Below are 17546 nucleotides of genomic sequence, written 5' to 3' on the forward strand. Positions count from 1 at the left end.
AGGCCTGATATCACATCTTATAGTTTAACTGCCCCAAAGTAGTGATCAATTTTAAACGAGCGGTAGGTGTTTTGCATTCTGATCTTGAACAAAGCTTATTTTTATTGTTGCAGTTGCATTCCTGAATGATAGAGGGCGACATACACAGTATGTCTCAGTAAACGTTTCTTGGTATTGTATTTTACGGTTAGAGATGTGTCATCACCAAAACACTAAGTAAAGGGTGGATAAGTGAAATCTGACAGTAACAGAGAGTACATTTATTGTTCTAACGACATCTCTGGAAACTGTTACGGATAACAACAGAAAGGATCGCTTTGGACTCTTGTCTCAGTACTGTACTCCTAGATTAGGACTAGCTAACTTTATCATCCTGCAACGTTGTTGTTTCCCTGTTGGACTGCAGTTGCTAACTAGCTAGCCTATTGCTGGCTAATTCCCTGTATCCGCTCTGGTCGGGACGGGGTCGAAATGTCCTGCTGCCTGCTCGAGTTCTGTCGGGTCCAAGAACTCAAAGCAGTCCGGGAGTTTTTGTTCCAGAACCAGCAAAATACCTCTCCATCAGAGGATAAGAAAGCAGGTAAATTGTATCACAGTAATGTTCAGATTTGGGCTTGGTACTGACTGTAGGTTGCTGCATATGTGGCTGTTAATTTATGAGCAACTTGTGTGCTCACACAGCAATTACTAGCTTGCTAGAGTAGCCTCCACAATTTATTATAGACTTGCAGGACTATGTCGTATACTTTGTGTGTGTGTGTGTGTGTGTGTGTGTGTGTGTGTGTGTGTGTGTGTGTGTGTGTGAGAAATATACCAATTTAGTAACAATTAGCACAACTTATTGATAGTGTAGTGTTCTTGATCATTCAGTGGACATTCAATTATCATTTTTGTGTGGGTGACGTCACCTGAGATTCTTGCCTGTAGAATCTGACAGCTCTCGAGGTCGTACTTTATGCCCCCCCCCCCCCCCCCCCTGTTGTAAGTGCTACTGTAGACATGCTAGGTCACGGAATGTAAACACATCACACATACCAACGTAGATCTTTAATCAATATCCCGTCACGTCATGAATAATACAGTACAAAATGATAGCTATTATGCGCAAGTTGTACGGAAGGTGAAGTCTGGAGAACCAATTTGCTCCGCAGTACCAGCGTGAGGCAGACAGGGATGGCAAGAAGGAGGGAGGCGGAGGGAGGGGGATTTGCCCTTTGTGCTATGAGTCATCTTCCAGGAGGCATCTGAGCAGGTTACCGCATAATACTGGACAAAGGAAGACGTACATTATACATGGATATTACAAATACATTGTTCATGTATATTACACACACAGACACAGTTCATGCTTACTATACATATATATGTATGTATGTGTGTGTGTATGTATACAGTATCTCACAAAAGTGAGTACACCCCTCACATTTTTGTAAATATTTGATAATATCTGTTCATGTGACAACAATGAAGAAATGAAAGTTTGCTACAATGTAAAGTAGTGAGTGTAAACATTTTTAATTTGCTGTCCCCTCAAAATAACACAACACACAGTCATTAATGTCTAAACCGCTGGCAACAAAAGTGAGTACACCCATAAGTGAAAATGTCCAAATTGGGCCCAAAGTGTCGATATTTTGTGTTGAGTTATTTTGAGGGGACAGCAGTTTTACACTGTTATACAAGCTATACACTTACTACTTTACATTGTAGCAAAGTGTCATTTCTTCAGTGTTGTCACATGAAAAGATGTACTCAAATATTTACAAAAATGTGAGGGGTGTACTCACTTTTGTGAGATACTGTATGTATGTATAATATGCACAAATTGTATATGAATTAACTATATAACTGTATATGTATACACACACAGACACACATTGGCTATCAATGTGACTTCTGTCAATATCTCTCCTCCCACTCACTGATATTAATAGCATCTCCAACTTAATCCCTTTTCTTTTATCCTTGATGCTAGTCTCCATTAGTTTGAGCCAATCAGTTTCAAATATTGACAAATATGTTTGTCTGAGTGTGTGTGTGTGTGTGTGTGTGTGTGTGTGTGCGCGCGCGCTCTTGCATGTATTTTTGTGTGTATGTGTGTGTCATGAATCATCTAATTTGAATAATCATTTAGTATCATAGCCTGCTATTTTAAAGCTGATGATTTCAACCCCTAATTACTTGTGATTGCCTTCTCTCTCTCTTTCTTCGTCAGAGAATGAGCTGGCCTGGGATGACTCAGACTGGGGCTCGTGGGATAACCCTGAGGCCAAAGAAGAAGATGGCAACACGGTTAGCTTGTTTTCTCGGCACTCTTTCCCTTTCACTCCCCCTTCTAGCTCCCAGTAGCCTCTCTTCCAGTTGAACGTTCCTCATTATGCCCTTGTCCTGAACACTGAATCAGATCGCACCCTTCCAGAGCCATCTGAGTCCCTGTTGTGTTCCTCAGGGCATGGACGAGGCGGACAGTGCAGCCGTGAGCGCCCCCTGGCTGCAGGACTGTGTGGTGTCTCTGTCGCCCTGCTCTGACCTCATGGTCATTGCCAAAAACCACAAGGCTGTGTTTCTCTCGGGTATGTCCCCTAAGACACAGACATATCTTAAACATACATACCATGCTCTAATAACTTGAGAATATGTAGTCTTAGTAAGTGAACAACCCACTGAAAGCCAGTTGGTTGCACGCTGGGAAGTCACAGCTTCAAATTATTTGAACTGTTAGTGCAGTCAATCAACGATTGACTGCGCAGTCGTTTAGGAACGCAAAGCAAAGTCCTCGACTGAAAACACTGGTTTTCCTTGGCGCAATGCCATTGTAGCTCTTCACATCTGAATGCCTTTTATGTTCCCAAATACATCAGCACTCTCCAATGACACAGATACACTGCTGTTGATTGGGGGCGCATGTGCTGACATTCTGTCTTCCCCTGCAGTGAAGTGGCGGACAGATGACGGAGGCAGAGAGGAGATGAATCTGGCTGTATCCTGGAGTGGAACTCTCAGCACAGAGGAAGGGTGAGAGAACGGGGGAGGAGGGGTGAGAGAACGGGGGAGGAGGGCTGAGAGAACAGGTGCTGAGAGAACAGGGGGAGGAGGGCTGAGAGAACAGGGGGAGGAGGGCTGAGAGAACAGGGGGAGGAGGGCTGAGAGAACAGGGGGAGGAGTGCTGAGAGAAAACAGGGGGAGGAGGGCTGAGAAGGCAAGGAATGACAACACAAAAATGAAATGAGGTTCCAGACTGACTGAACGTGTGTGTGTGTGTGTGTCCGTCTGTCCGTCCACAGGGAGAGTATCAGCAGCGTCATATGTATACCTCTGGCCAGTCAGAAGAGGTAAGCCACCCTGTGTGTGTGAGAATATCAGGGTATGTTTTGTCTGTGTTCTATGGATACGTTGTAACCCAATCTGTCTGTGCGTGTCTGTGCGTGTATCTGTGCACTCAGGAGTTCCACCGGCCGGCCAGACTGGACCTGTGTTGTAGTGGGCTTCTCCTCCGGCTATGTTCGCTTCTACACCGAGGTACAGCACCGTTGGCGTGTGTTACCTGGATTGCCGAATGTCCCTGGGGGCTCTGGCTGCTGGGGTAGCGGTGGTGTTTTCTGACTGTGGTTTTGTGCGTTTGGTCAGACTGGGGTCCTACTCTTAGCCCAGCTGTTGAACGAGGACCGTGTCCTGAGGCTTAAGTGTCGCACCTACGAGATCCCTCGCCACCCTGGGGTAACTGAGCAGGTACGGCTGTAGCACACGTCACACACGGACCGTCATGTGGGCCTGGGGTCTTGGCACCATGTTTATGATCCGCTGTCTCTCTGCCAGCACGAGGAGCTCAGCATACTCTACCCAGCAGCCCTGGTCACCATCGATGGCTTCAGCCTGTTTCAGTCTCTACGTGCATGCAGAAACCAAGTGGCTCGAGGTACTGCTCTGTCTCTCTCACCGTGCCAGTGTGTGTCTGTGTGGGTCTGTGTGGGTCTGTGTGTGTGTGTGTGTGTGTGTCTGTGTGTGTCTGTGTGTGTCTGTGTGTGTCTGTGTGTGTCTGTGTGTGTGTGTGTGTCTGTGTGTGTCTGTGTGTGTGTGTGTGTCTCTGTGTGTGTGTGTGTGTCTCTGTGTGTGTGTGTCTCTGTGTGTGTGTGTCTCTGTGTGTGTGTGTCTCTGTGTGTCTCTGTGTGTGTCTGCCAGACAACACCTGAGTAAGGAACAGAACTACTTGAACAATATGCTCTGGACAGATGAGTCAAAGGTTGAGTTGTTTTGCCAAAACAAAACACTGCCTTTGAACAGAATAACTTCATACCAACCATAAAGCATGGAAGTGGTGGCATTATGGTTTGGGGTGCTTTGCTGCCTCAGGGCCTGGCCAATCTGACATAATTGAGTCAACCTTTAATTCCATATTGTACCAGGGAATTATTCAGGAGAAAGAACATCTGTCAATCGAGAATTCCTATAGAAATACTGTGGGTGGGTTTGAAGCGGGCTGTGCATGCAAGAAAGTGGTGGTAGTAGTAGTATTAGTTGTAATATTGTGTTGTTGGTGGTGGTATTAGTAATATTAGGTTGTTAATGGTGATTTTGTAGTAATATTAGGCTGTTAGGGACGGGAGTAGTAATAATGTACTAGTAGTAGGTTGGTGGTGGTAGTAGTAGGTGTGGTGGTGGTAGTAGTAGGTGGTGGTGGTAATAGAAGTAGGTGTGGTGGTGGTGGTGGTAATAGTAGTAGGTGTGGTGGTGGTGGTGGTAGTAGGTGTAGTGGTGGTAGTAGTAGGTGGTGGTGGTAGTAGTAGGTGTGGTGGTGATGGTGGTGGTAGTAGTAGGTGTAGTGGTGGTAGTAGTAGGTGGTGGTGGTAGTAGTAGGTGTGGTGGTGATGGTGGTGGTAGTAGTAGGTGTAGTGGTGGTAGTAGTAGGTGGTGGTGGTGGTAGTAGTAGGTGTAGTGGTGGTAGTAGTAGGTGGTGGTGGTGGTAGTAGTAGGTGTAGTGGTGGTAGTAGTAGGTGGTGGTGGTGGTAGTAGTAGGTGTGGTGGTGGTGGTGGTAGTAGTAGTAGGTGTTGGTGGTGGTAGTAGTAGGTGTGGTGGTGGTGGTAGTAGTAGGTGTGGTGGTGGTGGTAGTAGTAGGTGTGGTGGTGGTAGTAGTAGGTGGTGGTGGTGGTAGTAGTAGGTGTGGTGGTGGTGGTAGTAGTAGGTGTGGTGGTGGTAGTAGTAGGTGGTGGTGGTGGTAGTAGTAGGTGGTGGTGGTAGTAGTAGGTGTGGTGGTGGTGGTAGGTGTGGTGGTGGTGGTAGGTGTGGTGGTGGTGGTGGTAGTAGCAGGTGTAGTGGTGGTAGTAGTAGGTGGTGGTGGTAGTAGGGGTGGTGGTGGTGGTAGTTTAGGTGTGGTGGTAGTAGTAGGTGTGGTGGTGGTGGTAGTAGTAGGTGTGGTGGTGGTGGTAGTAGTAGGTGTGGTGGTGGTAGTAGTAGGTGGTGGTGGTGGTAGTAGTAGGTGTGGTGGTGGTGGTAGTAGTAGGTGTGGTGGTGGTAGTAGTAGGTGGTGGTGGTAGTAGTAGGTGTGGTGGTGGTGGTAGGTGTGGTGGTGGTGGTAGGTGTGGTGGTGGTGGTGGTAGTAGCAGGTGTAGTGGTGGTAGTAGTAGGTGGTGGTGGTAGTAGGGGTGGTGGTGGTGGTAGTTTAGGTGTGGTGGTAGTAGTAAGTGTGGAATTAGTAGGGGTGGTGGTGGTAGTAGTAGTAGGTGGTGGTTGTAGTAGTAGGTGGTGGTGGTTGTAGTAGGTGTGGTGGTGGTGGTGGTAGTTTAGGTTTGGTGGTGGTGGTGGTAGTTTAGGTTTGGTGGTGGTGGTGGTAGTAGTAGTAGGTGGTGGTGGTAGGTGTGGTGGTGGTGGTAGTAGTAGGTGTGGTGGTGGTGGTGGTAGTAGTGGTAGTACTTTAAAGTAAAATTAATAGCAGTAGTGGTACTAGTATCTGTATTAGTAGTAAAACTAGTTGTAGTACCACAGTATTTGTTCTATAATAGTAATAAAACTTTATTCTGTATTTGCTGTCTGGGTTGACAGAGTTTGCCAAGAAGGATACAGGTACTAAAACATGCACACAAGCTTGTCTTTGACACCTAGTATCAGTGTAGTAGGTTTAGTGTACTATTTTACTATACTATTACTCCACAACTTTTACTCATCTTTTCTACACTTTTCTATTCCTTAACTTCCTCTTCCTCCAAACCCTTTCTCTTAATCCCTAACTTTTAATCCTCCCCTCTGTTTCTCTCCCTGGCTCTCTCTTTCCTCCTCAGCTGCAGCGGCTGGTAGTGAGGTGGTCCAGCCTCCTCCTCTGGCCTATAAGAAGTGGGGTCTTCAGGACATGGATGCCATCGTAGACCACAGCAGCGTGGGTGAGAGACAGGCGAAGAGGGGGTCAGAGATGGACGTGTGGATTGATTGGGGCCAGGAGTGGGGCAGGGGGTGGGCAGGAGGTGGACAGGGGGTGAGAGAGAGAGAGAGAGAGAGAGAGAGAGGAAGATGAGAGGAACAGATTGGATGAATAGGATGAATAAAGCTTTTGGACCCCACTAACTGGATTCTCTCTGTCCCTCCCCAGGGATAATGACACTGTGTGTGTTTGACCAGATGAAGAACGCGTCTATCCTGGGGGGTTTCCATGCATCCGTGAAGGGCAACCCCCCTGCTATGAGTCAGCACATCACGGTCGGGGGAGGGCCCTACACAGGCTTCTACTACGCCATAGAGGTGTGGGTTGGAGGCTGCCCGGGGGCCGTCTTTTTCTCACCTCATGCACGTTCTGACTGAGGGCTGGTTTATATTACGAGTGAGAGAATTGAAACGTTTCCATTGACTTTACACCGGCTTGTCCAGGGCGTACCAGGTAGGACTGGCCGTCAGTCCAAAATCGAGTGATAAGCGTGCGCCGTTCACAGTTACTGTGTCCAAGACAGTTGTCCTTATTCTTGCAAATTTCTGGGGGGAACACTATCCAAAAAAAATGTTGCACACTACCTCAGAAGGTGGTGCCTAATGTATTGATATATGAAAATTTCCACAATAAAATAATATAGCGTCGCAAGTCTTTTTCCACATGTCTCGGAAAATGTAGAGTAATGTAAACAAGCCCTAAATGTCTTTGTTACTCTTACCCAAGACAACAGAATCAGCTTACGCACCGCTCCCCTCTCTCTCCAGGGCAGTTCCCAGCCCCTCCTCTCCCATGTGGCTTTGGCTGTAGCCAGCAAACTCACATCAGCCTTATTCAGTGCCGCCAGGTAGGTGTTTTTGTGTCCCTTTTTGTCTGCAAATGTGTGTGTGTGTGTGTGCATGTGTGTGCATGTGTATGTATGTGTGTGTCTTCGCTGAATCATGAACCAGCATTTCTGCAGCTTCACAGAACACCCAGTAGTTCAATATTTTATACAGTGGCTTTCTAAAGTATTTACCCCTCTTTGACTTTCCCACATTTTATTCCGTTACCATATGATTGTGAATTGATTTAATTTGTTTTTGCCACAGATCATAAACCAAAAATTTAGAATGGCAAATTGAAAAATAAAATCTACAACTTTCCTAAATTATTTACAAATTCAAAACAGAAAATAAATTATTGCGTATTCACGCTCATTAGTCAATATTTGGTAGAGGCTCATTTGGCAGCAATTATAGCTGTTATCACTTTCACTGAAAAGCATCCCCAAATCATGATGCTGCCACCCACATGCTTCATGGTACAAATGGTGTTCTCAGGATGATGTGCATTGTTAGGCTTGCGCCAACCATAAAATCTTCTTCTACTTGGTCTCAGAGTCTTCCACATGCATTTTGTCAAACTCTAGCCAACAATTGTTGTTAGTTTCAAAAAAAAAAATTGCCACTATCCCATCATGGTGACTTCTGTGAAGTTATTGCAGTACGCCCAGTGTCTCCCAGCTCAGCCGTGGAAGAAACCCCTTTCCGTAGCCCTCTAAGTGGCATCCCTGACCTGTTCCCTTCTCTCCCGAATACTCAGTTTTTAAGGACAGCCTGTTTTAGAATGATTTATGGTTTTGGTTTATTCGCTCCATTCGTTAACAATGGACTTGACTGTGTTGCGGGGGATATTTAATGCCTTGGAAGTGTTATTATGTCTCTGATTGGTGCTTTTGAAGAACCTTATACCAGATTTGACATCTCATTAATGACAACTCTGGATTTTTCATCTTCCTTTCCTTTTACTCTCTTATTACTCTGCCTTTCTTCTGTAATACCTCATTTTCTGTAATACCTTTCTTTTCCCTCTGCTTTTTTATTCTCTATTTTCTCTCTTGTCTGTCTCTCTCTCTCTCTCTCTCTCTTGCTCTCTCTTTGTTCTGTCTCTATGATCTCTCTTAACTCTCCCCTCTTCCTCTATGCTCTCCCTTTTTCTCTCACCCTGTCTCTGTCTGTCAGTGGTTGGCTGGGGTGGAAGAAACAGAGTGAAGAGGAGACCACTCAGAAACAGAGGCCAAAGGTGGAGCCTGCCACACCCCTGGCAGTCAGGTGAGCAACGCGTCACTAATTAGAAGAGCTAAGACGTTTTTGTTGTGCACACGATTTGCTGCGTGCAGCGTCACTTCCAGTTAACTCAATCAGTTTGCTTTCAGTTGGCTTCGTTTGAATGTCTAACACGGTTTGTGTCAGACGTTAAACTGACCGACCTTGCCCGTCCTCCTACACAGATTTGGTCTCCCAGACTCGCGCCGTCACGGCGAATCCATCTGCCTGTCCCCCTGTAACACCCTGGCCGGGGTCACGGACGACTTCGGCAGGGTCATGCTGCTGGACGTTGGCCGAGGGATTGCCATCCGCATGTGGAAGGGTGAGAGAAAGACACGCCTGCTTCCCGCTAACACCCGGTAACACCCGTTAACACCCGCTAACACCCGCTAACACCCGCTAACACCCGTTAACACCCGCTAACACCCGTTAACACCCGGTAACACCCGTTAACACCCGACAATACGCCACAGATCAGATGTGTAATGAAACCAATGAAAGCCCTCGGTGCGTCTCTCTAGTTCTGAGGTGGTCCTCCGTTGCCCTTCCGCCCCTCAGGTTACCGGGACGCACAGCTGGGTTGGGTACAGGTGTCTGAGGGAAGAGGGGAGCGCGAGTCCTCCCCCTCAGCTCCCCTCCCACGACGCCACGCCCAGTTCCTGGTGATCTACGCCCCGAGGAGAGGCATCCTGGAGGTGTGGGGCACACAGCAGGGCCCCAGAGTAGGAGCCTTCACTGTCGGGAAACACTGCAGGTACACACACACACACACACACACACAGGGAGACACACACACACACACACACAGGAAGACACACACACACACAGGGAGACACACACACACACACACACACACACAGGGAGACAAACACAGTTCTGATCATGTGTATCTAAACCATACAACCTGTAATCATTCCCTTGTCGTGTTTGTTTGTTTGTTTGTGTGTGTGTGTGTGTATGTGAACACCAGATTGCTGTATGCTGGCTACCGTCTGATGGGAGTTAATAGTGTGACCAGTCAGGGCTGGCAGCTCCACACACAACAGGTGTGTCTGTTTGACCCTGCTACCGGAGCCCTCCGCACAATCACCGTCCCCTTCCATCTGGCCCTCAGGTGAACACACACACACACACACACGTGCGCACGTTGTAGTCTGGGGCAGCAGCGGAATGGCAGGAGTGCGTTCCCCTGGAAGAGCCAACGTATGGAGTCGTTTGCCAAAGTCTGTTGTGATTCCATTCCCCCGTGACTCAGTGACAAGAAGAGTGAGAGGGCGAAGGACATGCACCTGTTGAAGAGGCTCACCGCGCTTCTGAAGAACCGGGAGCTGGACCCTGGTATGACCACAGAAAGATGAGGGGGTTGGGGGCACGGTACCACGGAAACAGGGATAACCTGAACAGCTCTTACATTTGACTGTCTCTCCCCAGATATACTGGAGAGCGAGGCCCAGAGTATACTGCTGGACATCAAACACCCTGCCATTAAGAAACAGGTCAAACGCACAAACACACGCACACACCCACCCACAGAGAGAGGTCAGCACATCCAGGGAAACTTTGTTCACAGTTCCTTATTGCTCTTTCTGTCCTTCAGGCTCTGGAGTCTCTGCTTGCCAATAAAAGTGCGCCTGTCTCCTGTCTGACCAGCATCACTGGCTCCTTACTGGCCAGTCTCAAGGCCCAAGGTGCCCTGTGCTTCTGGATGTTTCTGGAGAAGGAATATTAGAATCATGCACAGAAGATATTTGTATATAAATACTATATATCTTAATGCCTTTGTGTTTGTTAACGCCTGTGTGTGTCGTGTGTGTGTGTGTGTGTGTGTCGTGTGTGTGTGTGTGTGTGTGTGTGTGTGTGTTATTAGATCCTGAGGCAGTAGATGAAGTGTTGTTTCAGTTGTGTTCCTCCCAGCTGAAACTGCTCCAGCTCTACACAGACATTCACCAGCTCCACTTTACTGTGGATACCACAAACACACACTTTGAACCTGTGAGTAAAAAACCACCACACACACACACACACACACACAGATCCTGTGAGTACACAACCACCACACACACACTGAACCTGTGAGTAAAAAACCACCACACACACAACCACTGAACCTGTGGAGTACACAACCACCACACACACTGAACCTGTGGAGTACACAACCACCACACACACTGAACCTGTGGAGTACACAACCACCACACACACTGAACCTGTGGAGTACACAACCACCACACACACACTGATCCTGTGAGTACACAACCACCACAAACACACACTTTGAACCTGTGAGTACACAACCACCACACACACACTGAACCTGTGGAGTACACAACCACCACACACACACTGAACCTGTGGAGTACACAACCACCACACACACACACTGAACATGCATACATCATTTTGAGACTAAATAAACCTGCTTCATTTTAAACAGCAGGCAGATGCTGATTTGACAGCAGCTGTCACTGTTAAGACGTCTGGAACGACTCTTGTTGTTCTGCCTCCCTGATTCCAGTGGGAGGGTGCAGAGGGATTGGAGGAGGAACTGGCCCGTGTCTCCATCACCCTGCAGCGTTACACACAGCTCACCTCCGGCTCTCGACACTCCGTCTCATTCGCTCAGGACTCCCCCGACGCATCACTTCCTGTCCAGACCTTTCTGTCCCAGATGGATTGCGAGGGAGGGAAGATCAGTGTGGCCCCCGGGCCCGATGCAGAATGGACACAGCTGGGTACGGGGCAAACACACGTTATTAACAACATCTACATTAGACACGCTATTACATTTACATTACCTTTAAGTCATCTCGCAGACTGCAGTGAGTGCATTATCTACATATGTTTTCATATTGTCCCTCTGTGGGAATCGAACCCACAACACTGCGTTTGCAAACGCCACGCTCCTGCCAAATGAGCTACACAGGACATGCTTACTATCTATCGGTGCGTTACGGGTTTGACTTTTCCTTCCCTGTAGGGAGCTTCCTGTTCTGGGGCTGCCTGACAGGAAAGGTCCCTCTACAGAAGGTCTGCGATAAACTGCAGGAGACAGGGATCAGTCCACAGCAGCTCCTGGTGAGTGTGGGGGAGTACGGCCTGAGGAGGAATGAGGGAGAGAGAGATGTGGGTGTAGGAGAAAGTATTGACTGTGTGTTTGAAATTGAATTCAATGTGTGTGTGTGCGTTTGCCATCAGTCTCTGCTGCTGAGTGTCTGGCTACACAGAGAGAAGGAAGTGCTGAAGCGACCGGACACCGCCAGGCACCTGCACACTCTACTCACGGCACTCAGCTCTATGAAAGGTGAGCGCGTCTTCCGCCGGCTGTGGTCTTTGCCGCGTGGCCGCTAGCGGTCAGCGGTAGAGCTACAGTTCAGCGATGGGTGTTTCTTCTTCGTCTCATTAGGCGCGGTGGAAGAGTCTTGGGACGTGCAGTGTGTCTCCCCCTGGTGGCAGCAGGTGCGATCTGCGTGTGTTCAGTCCCACAGTGCCGCAGCCGCCCTGCTGGCTGCCATAGTGTCTCACCACGCTGCCAAGGCCAACATCACCAGCCTGGCCCAAGCCAAGGTAACACACACCCCGTCCACATGAAGGACTCATCCACTCAGTGTCCGTTTGTCATTTCTGCCTTGTCCCTGAGTGTGCGCGCGTGTGTTTTAGTTCCAGTCGGAGTGGGAGGCGGTGTCGTTGGAGTTGGAACAGTGGGCGGTGTGTGTGAGACAGCTAGAGGACGTGTTGGCTCTGCAGACACTGCTGTGTATGCCTCCCCCTCAGGGATCACCAGGGGGTGCCACACCACACTGCTCAGTTAAATCCTTGCTGGAGGGTGGCAGAGGTACTGGATGGATACTTGAAGATGTACAAAAATCCTTACATTAATAAATTAAAGGAATATCAGAGGGCTGGGATTGGTTGGAGTAATGAGGGGAAACTTTGCTTATGGCATTTAAACACATCAGCGACTTGTTGCCATTCTGCTCCTCGTTTTTGTCACTGTTAGGCGGTATAGCAGACAGTGTGGCTAAGTGGGTATTCAGGCAGGCCCTGGCCCCTGGACAGCTAAAAGACATGCTCCAGCAGAGGGGGGAGACTGACACCACAGAACAGCCACTCCAGGGGGAGGGAGAGAAGAGCCACGAGGATGCAGATTTCAACACGGCAGCAGGTGAGTGGGTTCCCCATTGGACACTAAAGACGATTCCTCCACATGGAGCTGTGTTCGTTGTTGAGGTATTAACAGAGTGGTCCTGTTTCACCCTAGAGCTGCTGGTGTCTGTATGTCAGCGTTTCCCAGATTCCCTCTCTCCTGACCTGCTGTTTGCCCACTGCTGCTGGGAGTATGTAGTGCAGTGGAACAAAGACCCAGAGGTTGCACAGATGCACTCACATCCATACACATTTACACAGGCACTCACATCCATAGACATTTACACACGCACAACCATACACATTTACACAGGCGCATCCATACACATTTACACAGGCACTCACAGCCATACACATTTACACAGGCGCACACATCCATAGACATTTACACACGCACAACCATACACATTTACACAGGCGCATCCATACACATTTACACAGGCACTCACAGCCATACACATTTACACAGGCGCACACATCCATAGACATTTACACACACACATCCATACACATTTACACAGACACTCACAACCTTACACAATTATATAGACACATCCATACACATTTACACAGACACTCACAACCTTACACAATTATATAGACACATCCATACACATTTACACAGACAATCACATTCATCCATTCACACCTATCTACATATGATTTAAGGTGTAAAACATGTTGTTTATTTCTCTCTGTCTGTTGGCAGGAGGGGAGGTATCTGTGTTGGGCTGTGGAACATCTGAAGCTAGTCTCCAGTCCTCACATCCAACTGGGTAAGACTATTTTAGTAAATGTACACTTTGTCCTCAATTTGTCTCTCAGTGGTTTGTGATTTAAGACAACTTCTATCTCTCTTGTAGGTATCTCCTCAATGATGTGGAACACGTTCATCGTTAAACGTTTTTCAGCTTCTGCTTTCCTCGTAGAAAAGGTGAGCTGAATGTGTTTGTGCTTGTATGGGAGAGGTTTCTGACGCATGGTGCTTCATGATCATGATCCATCAGGTCTCTGTAAAATGCTCCAAGCAGTCATCCGTTGTGGTTTCCTCTCCACAGGTGGGAAAGGCCCCTAAAGACCGCCTGTGTCGAAGGGTGAGCATCTCGGCGGTTTTCAGCTATATAGCTAAATCCAAACAGACCTGGGTTTACATACGTGTATATTTGAGTATCTGGTCTTTTCTGGTTATTTATTTATTTATTATGAAAAATAAAACATCTGCCGCATGGGCATCCTGCATCCCACAGCCGGCTGGTCTCTGAAACTGTTCAGGGGGGAGGCCAGGTTCCATTCATGATGTGGTGCTGTAAGGGCCACTCTTCCCTCTGGTCTAAATATCAGTGGTAAAGTAAACAGGTATCCATCCCAGGACACTTATCTTAAGAGCTGCGGTGTTCACACCAGTGCCCTGGCTACATGTCCGCTCTGTGTCCCGGGTGTATGTAGGAGCTGACAGTGTCAGCTATATTCTAAAGGTATTTTCAAATCAATTAAAATATGAATCTACTTTTCTTTCTTTTTTTTCGCAATGAAATAATGTCATTTTTAATGTATGAGAAAGCAATGGAGACATTTGAGAAAGTATTTTAACCCAGGTCTGAGTTAAATATCCGGGCGTCTTGTTGGGTCTTGTTACGCTGCGACGGTTGGCACTAGCCTGTGTGACACGTCTGTGGTCTGTCTGTGTCTTGCGTATTCAGGACGTGGGAATGGGAGACGCCGCCATGACGTCATTCATGGGCTCCTGCGTTCGGCTGCTACAGATTCTGATGGAGGTACAGATTAAAAAAAACGGATCGATCCATACAGTTGGACAGATTAAGAGGTTGACCTGCAGCACTGCACAGGTAAAGCGTGTTCCTCATGCAGCGTGTATGCACACAAGGGGCAGCATGCAATGTGCACGCCGACCTGCTAGCCAGAGATCTGATCACTTGCAGCCATGTGGCGTTCCTGCCGCAAACAGAAACACTCACGCGATAGTTTGTCCATGCATAGGTGGTAGGTGCGCCGGTGAATCTGAGAGTACTGCTCCTTGGTTATTCTCTGCCCCTCCCCCATTCAGGCGGACTCTGGGGTGGAGGAGGTGACCCCTCCGGAGCTGTGTGTGGAGGAAGTGTGGGGGGGGGCGGAGGGTCCTGCCTCAATAGCAGAACTGGCATTGGAGCAGAAGGGTGTTCATTACCCCCTGGTACAACACCACTGTCTCCTGGCCTCCCTGCTACACGCTGCTATGACCTTCGGCCTCCGAGTCAAACCACTCAGCCTTTTCGACAGCAAGGTGAGGCCAAACGCACGCCCGGGTCAACCAACACCGAGGAACATCTCGTACTGTGTCTTCACAGCAAGCCTCTTCCTCTTCCAGGGTAAGAATGCCTTCTTCAGAGACCTGGCGTCCATCCAGCTGATGCCCAGTGGAGACATGGACCCTGGCCTGGTCTCCATCCGGCAGGAGTTCCTCCTCAGGGTGTTGAACGCCTGGGTGAAGACCCAGGTGGAGGCTGGGGAGGGGGAGGATCCTGCCGCCGCCCAGATGGGTTGTGGGTCAGGGGACAAGGCGTGGCCCTCTCTGTGTCTGGACCTGGGGCTGTTGCTGCAGGTCAGCCCCGACATCCTGCTCAGGCACCTGGTCTGTGAGCTGTACAACCATGGCCTGGACGCCCGGGCAGAGCAGGTAGGTCATCAAACACTGGCTGGTACCTCAGTGCACATGGTTAATGGTTTCAAAGTAACATGAGAAGAGAAAGGAACGCTTAACAGGGACGAACGCGTGAGACAGACAAAAACATGAACTATATTACGGAAGGTGATACGTGCAAACAGTGCCGGCTCTAGCCTTTTGGGGGCCCTATGTAAAATCTGATTTGGGGGCCCCCTAGCGGTTGTTGGCCCCTAGCGGTGGGGGGGCTTAACCGGTCGCGTATGCCTCGAACCAGCCCTGTGTGCAAATGAATCAAATGATTACCTAAGTGAAGCGTGTGTTTTTGTGTTTGTGTTTTGCGTCCATCAGGTGATGTTGGAGGTAGAGGATAAGGACGTGTTGGGCTCCCAGCTGTTGGTTCTGACGGGCCAGAGGCTGAGCTACTCCCTGCTCCACAGTCAGACACAGACCCGGCCGGCCATGGAGCTGTTGGCACGCCTCCCACCAACACTCTGTACCTGGCTCAAGGCTATGGTGAGACGGACCTCAGTGTGCCATGTTATAGTATACCTGTACACGTTAGAACCTGTTTGTTCTAACATTATAGCACTTTTAATTACCAAGGCAATCGAAGAAGAAGCAACTATAATGTATCACCATCCAGTAACGTGTATTAACCAGTGTTTAGCGTCAAGGCTCAACACTGGTGTAACTTGTGTCGCCATAAAATCATCTGTCTGAAGCTGATAGACTCACGTGTAGCTGATGTTTGAAATGGCACGCAAACAGAAATACAGATTACAGTTTCTCTTGGCCCAAAGACTGTTTTCAGGGTAGGGAACCATTTAACTAGTCATCTAGCAAGTTTTCTTTGTCACCCCCATATTGTGGATCTGTAATTCAGTGTATAGGTGTGTTCATAACTGTTGGTATTAATGGATCTCTGTGTGTGTGTGTGTGTGTGTGTGCGCGTGTTTGTCTCCAGGACCCCAGTGAACTGGCATGCCAGTCTGTGCCCCTGACTCGAACCAGCAGGCTGGTTAGCCGCCTTATAGAGATTCTACCGGAAAACCACGGCCAGTACAGCCTGGCACTTCATCTACTGGAGGCTGTGGAAGTCCTGCAGGGAGAAGACTGAGGGGACGGGAGGGGGATCAGAGATGACAGAGAGGGGGAGCAGATACTGGGAGAGGGTACTGGGGGCGGGAGAGATTAGAAGCTAGAGAATGGAGACTAGATGGCTTCTGTGTAATTCCGGTCCTGCTCTCCTTGCTAGCGTCCAGGACAGGATCGACTGAGTGCTAGTGTTGAAAAATGTCCATAATCCTATATATTTCCTATCATGTACAGTACAGGTGCCCTGTTATTAAGAAAGAGAGGCTCATGTGTTGAGTTAGTGTTGAATTCACATTAATTGTAGGGAGAAAAAGAGAAATGGCTTTTTATTCATCTTTTTTGGTATCCAATGCTCACTCATCTTAGGCTTACTTAAATGAGAAACACATGGATTAATGTTTAAGTCTGCATTTCTGGAGGGGATATGAGGGTGTTGATGGGCTATTATGTTGGATATGTAATTTTCGTGTCACATTCGACTTTCTGTTCCTATCTCTCAGCTTAACCGATCAGCCCCTGTACGTACTGCAGTGTCCTCCCTGAGACTTACGATCCAGTCAGAGGGGCTGTATGTGCCATATCATTATTCAGAAAGCAACCCATACGTACACCTTGCCCGTCTCTCAGATTAGTGATGTGTCACATCCTGTTGAAAGTAGAATGAATAGGTCCTTCTATTTGTTCGATTTCTACGTGAGACAGACAGTATTGATTCTCTTGTTGTTTTTGGTTATTTAAACATGCTGAATACATCCGTGCGTTAGCTGTGCCTGTACATTATGTTCTGCTGAGATCTCAAACATGAGTGCAGACAGACAACGGAATAAAGAGTTGCAATGGTCTTCTTTCTGCCTCGGTAGAAGCTGGAAACACCGGTCATGACCGTCACCTCCAAACGGTAGCAGTCCAGGGCCGGGTTCAGTGTTAAAGGAACGGTGTGCAATGCTCATTTGAACAGAAACTACTGAATATTGTGGCCTTGGGTTGTCCAGCAGACTAAACATCTGCCTCTGGTGCACATGTATAGCTGTAGCATGGGTGTACTTTCAGCAAAATGTTCTCTTTCCTGTCTAATAAACCATACGGAAATAAATATGCAACCCAGGTTACACATTCTGCTGATGTTTAATCTGTAAACCATTTAGT

The 17546-nt window shown here is 48.2% G+C and overlaps 1 protein-coding gene across 2 annotated transcripts; it reads left to right on the forward strand.

Annotated features, from left to right (window-relative positions):
* The first annotated feature begins 83 nt into the window (after positions 1-83).
* Positions 84-17511, forward strand: rab3gap2 (RAB3 GTPase activating protein subunit 2 (non-catalytic)). Of its 2 annotated transcripts, none has more exons than XM_010879111.5 (34): positions 84-580; positions 2216-2292; positions 2450-2573; positions 2934-3015; positions 3285-3332; positions 3444-3519; positions 3628-3729; positions 3817-3916; positions 6274-6372; positions 6579-6727; positions 7178-7257; positions 8414-8503; positions 8683-8822; positions 9059-9254; positions 9471-9614; positions 9756-9838; positions 9932-9996; positions 10098-10188; positions 10368-10492; positions 11016-11232; positions 11478-11575; positions 11696-11801; positions 11904-12064; positions 12158-12332; positions 12498-12662; positions 12759-12865; positions 13353-13419; positions 13507-13577; positions 13702-13737; positions 14344-14490; positions 14709-14924; positions 15009-15317; positions 15654-15818; positions 16270-17511. In XM_010879111.5, exons 1-34 carry the CDS (start codon positions 472-474, stop codon positions 16420-16422), a joined length of 4173 nt encoding a protein of 1390 aa, XP_010877413.3. In that variant the 5' UTR covers positions 84-471; the 3' UTR covers positions 16423-17511. The 2 variants fall into 2 exon arrangements, with proteins under 2 accessions (XP_010877413.3, XP_010877414.3); XM_010879112.5 differs by having other exon boundaries at positions 86-580; positions 14344-14418.
* Positions 17512-17546: the final 35 nt, after the last annotated feature.

This window comes from Esox lucius, chromosome 15 (genome assembly GCF_011004845.1).
Source record: "Esox lucius isolate fEsoLuc1 chromosome 15, fEsoLuc1.pri, whole genome shotgun sequence".
In the NCBI taxonomy this organism is placed as follows: Eukaryota; Metazoa; Chordata; class Actinopteri; order Esociformes; family Esocidae; genus Esox; species Esox lucius.

Bases quoted from the DNA above. Each gene is read 5' to 3' on its own strand.
- rab3gap2 (XM_010879111.5), top strand. From the start codon at position 472: ATGTCCTGCTGCCTGCTCGAGTTCTGTCGGGTCCAAGAACTCAAAGCA. The intron at 581-2,215 runs GTAAATTGTATC...TTTCTTCGTCAG, and splicing joins ATCAGAGGATAAGAAAGCAG to AGAATGAGCTGGCCTGGGAT. The intron at 8,823-9,058 runs GTGAGAGAAAGA...TCCGCCCCTCAG, and splicing joins TGCCATCCGCATGTGGAAGG to GTTACCGGGACGCACAGCTG.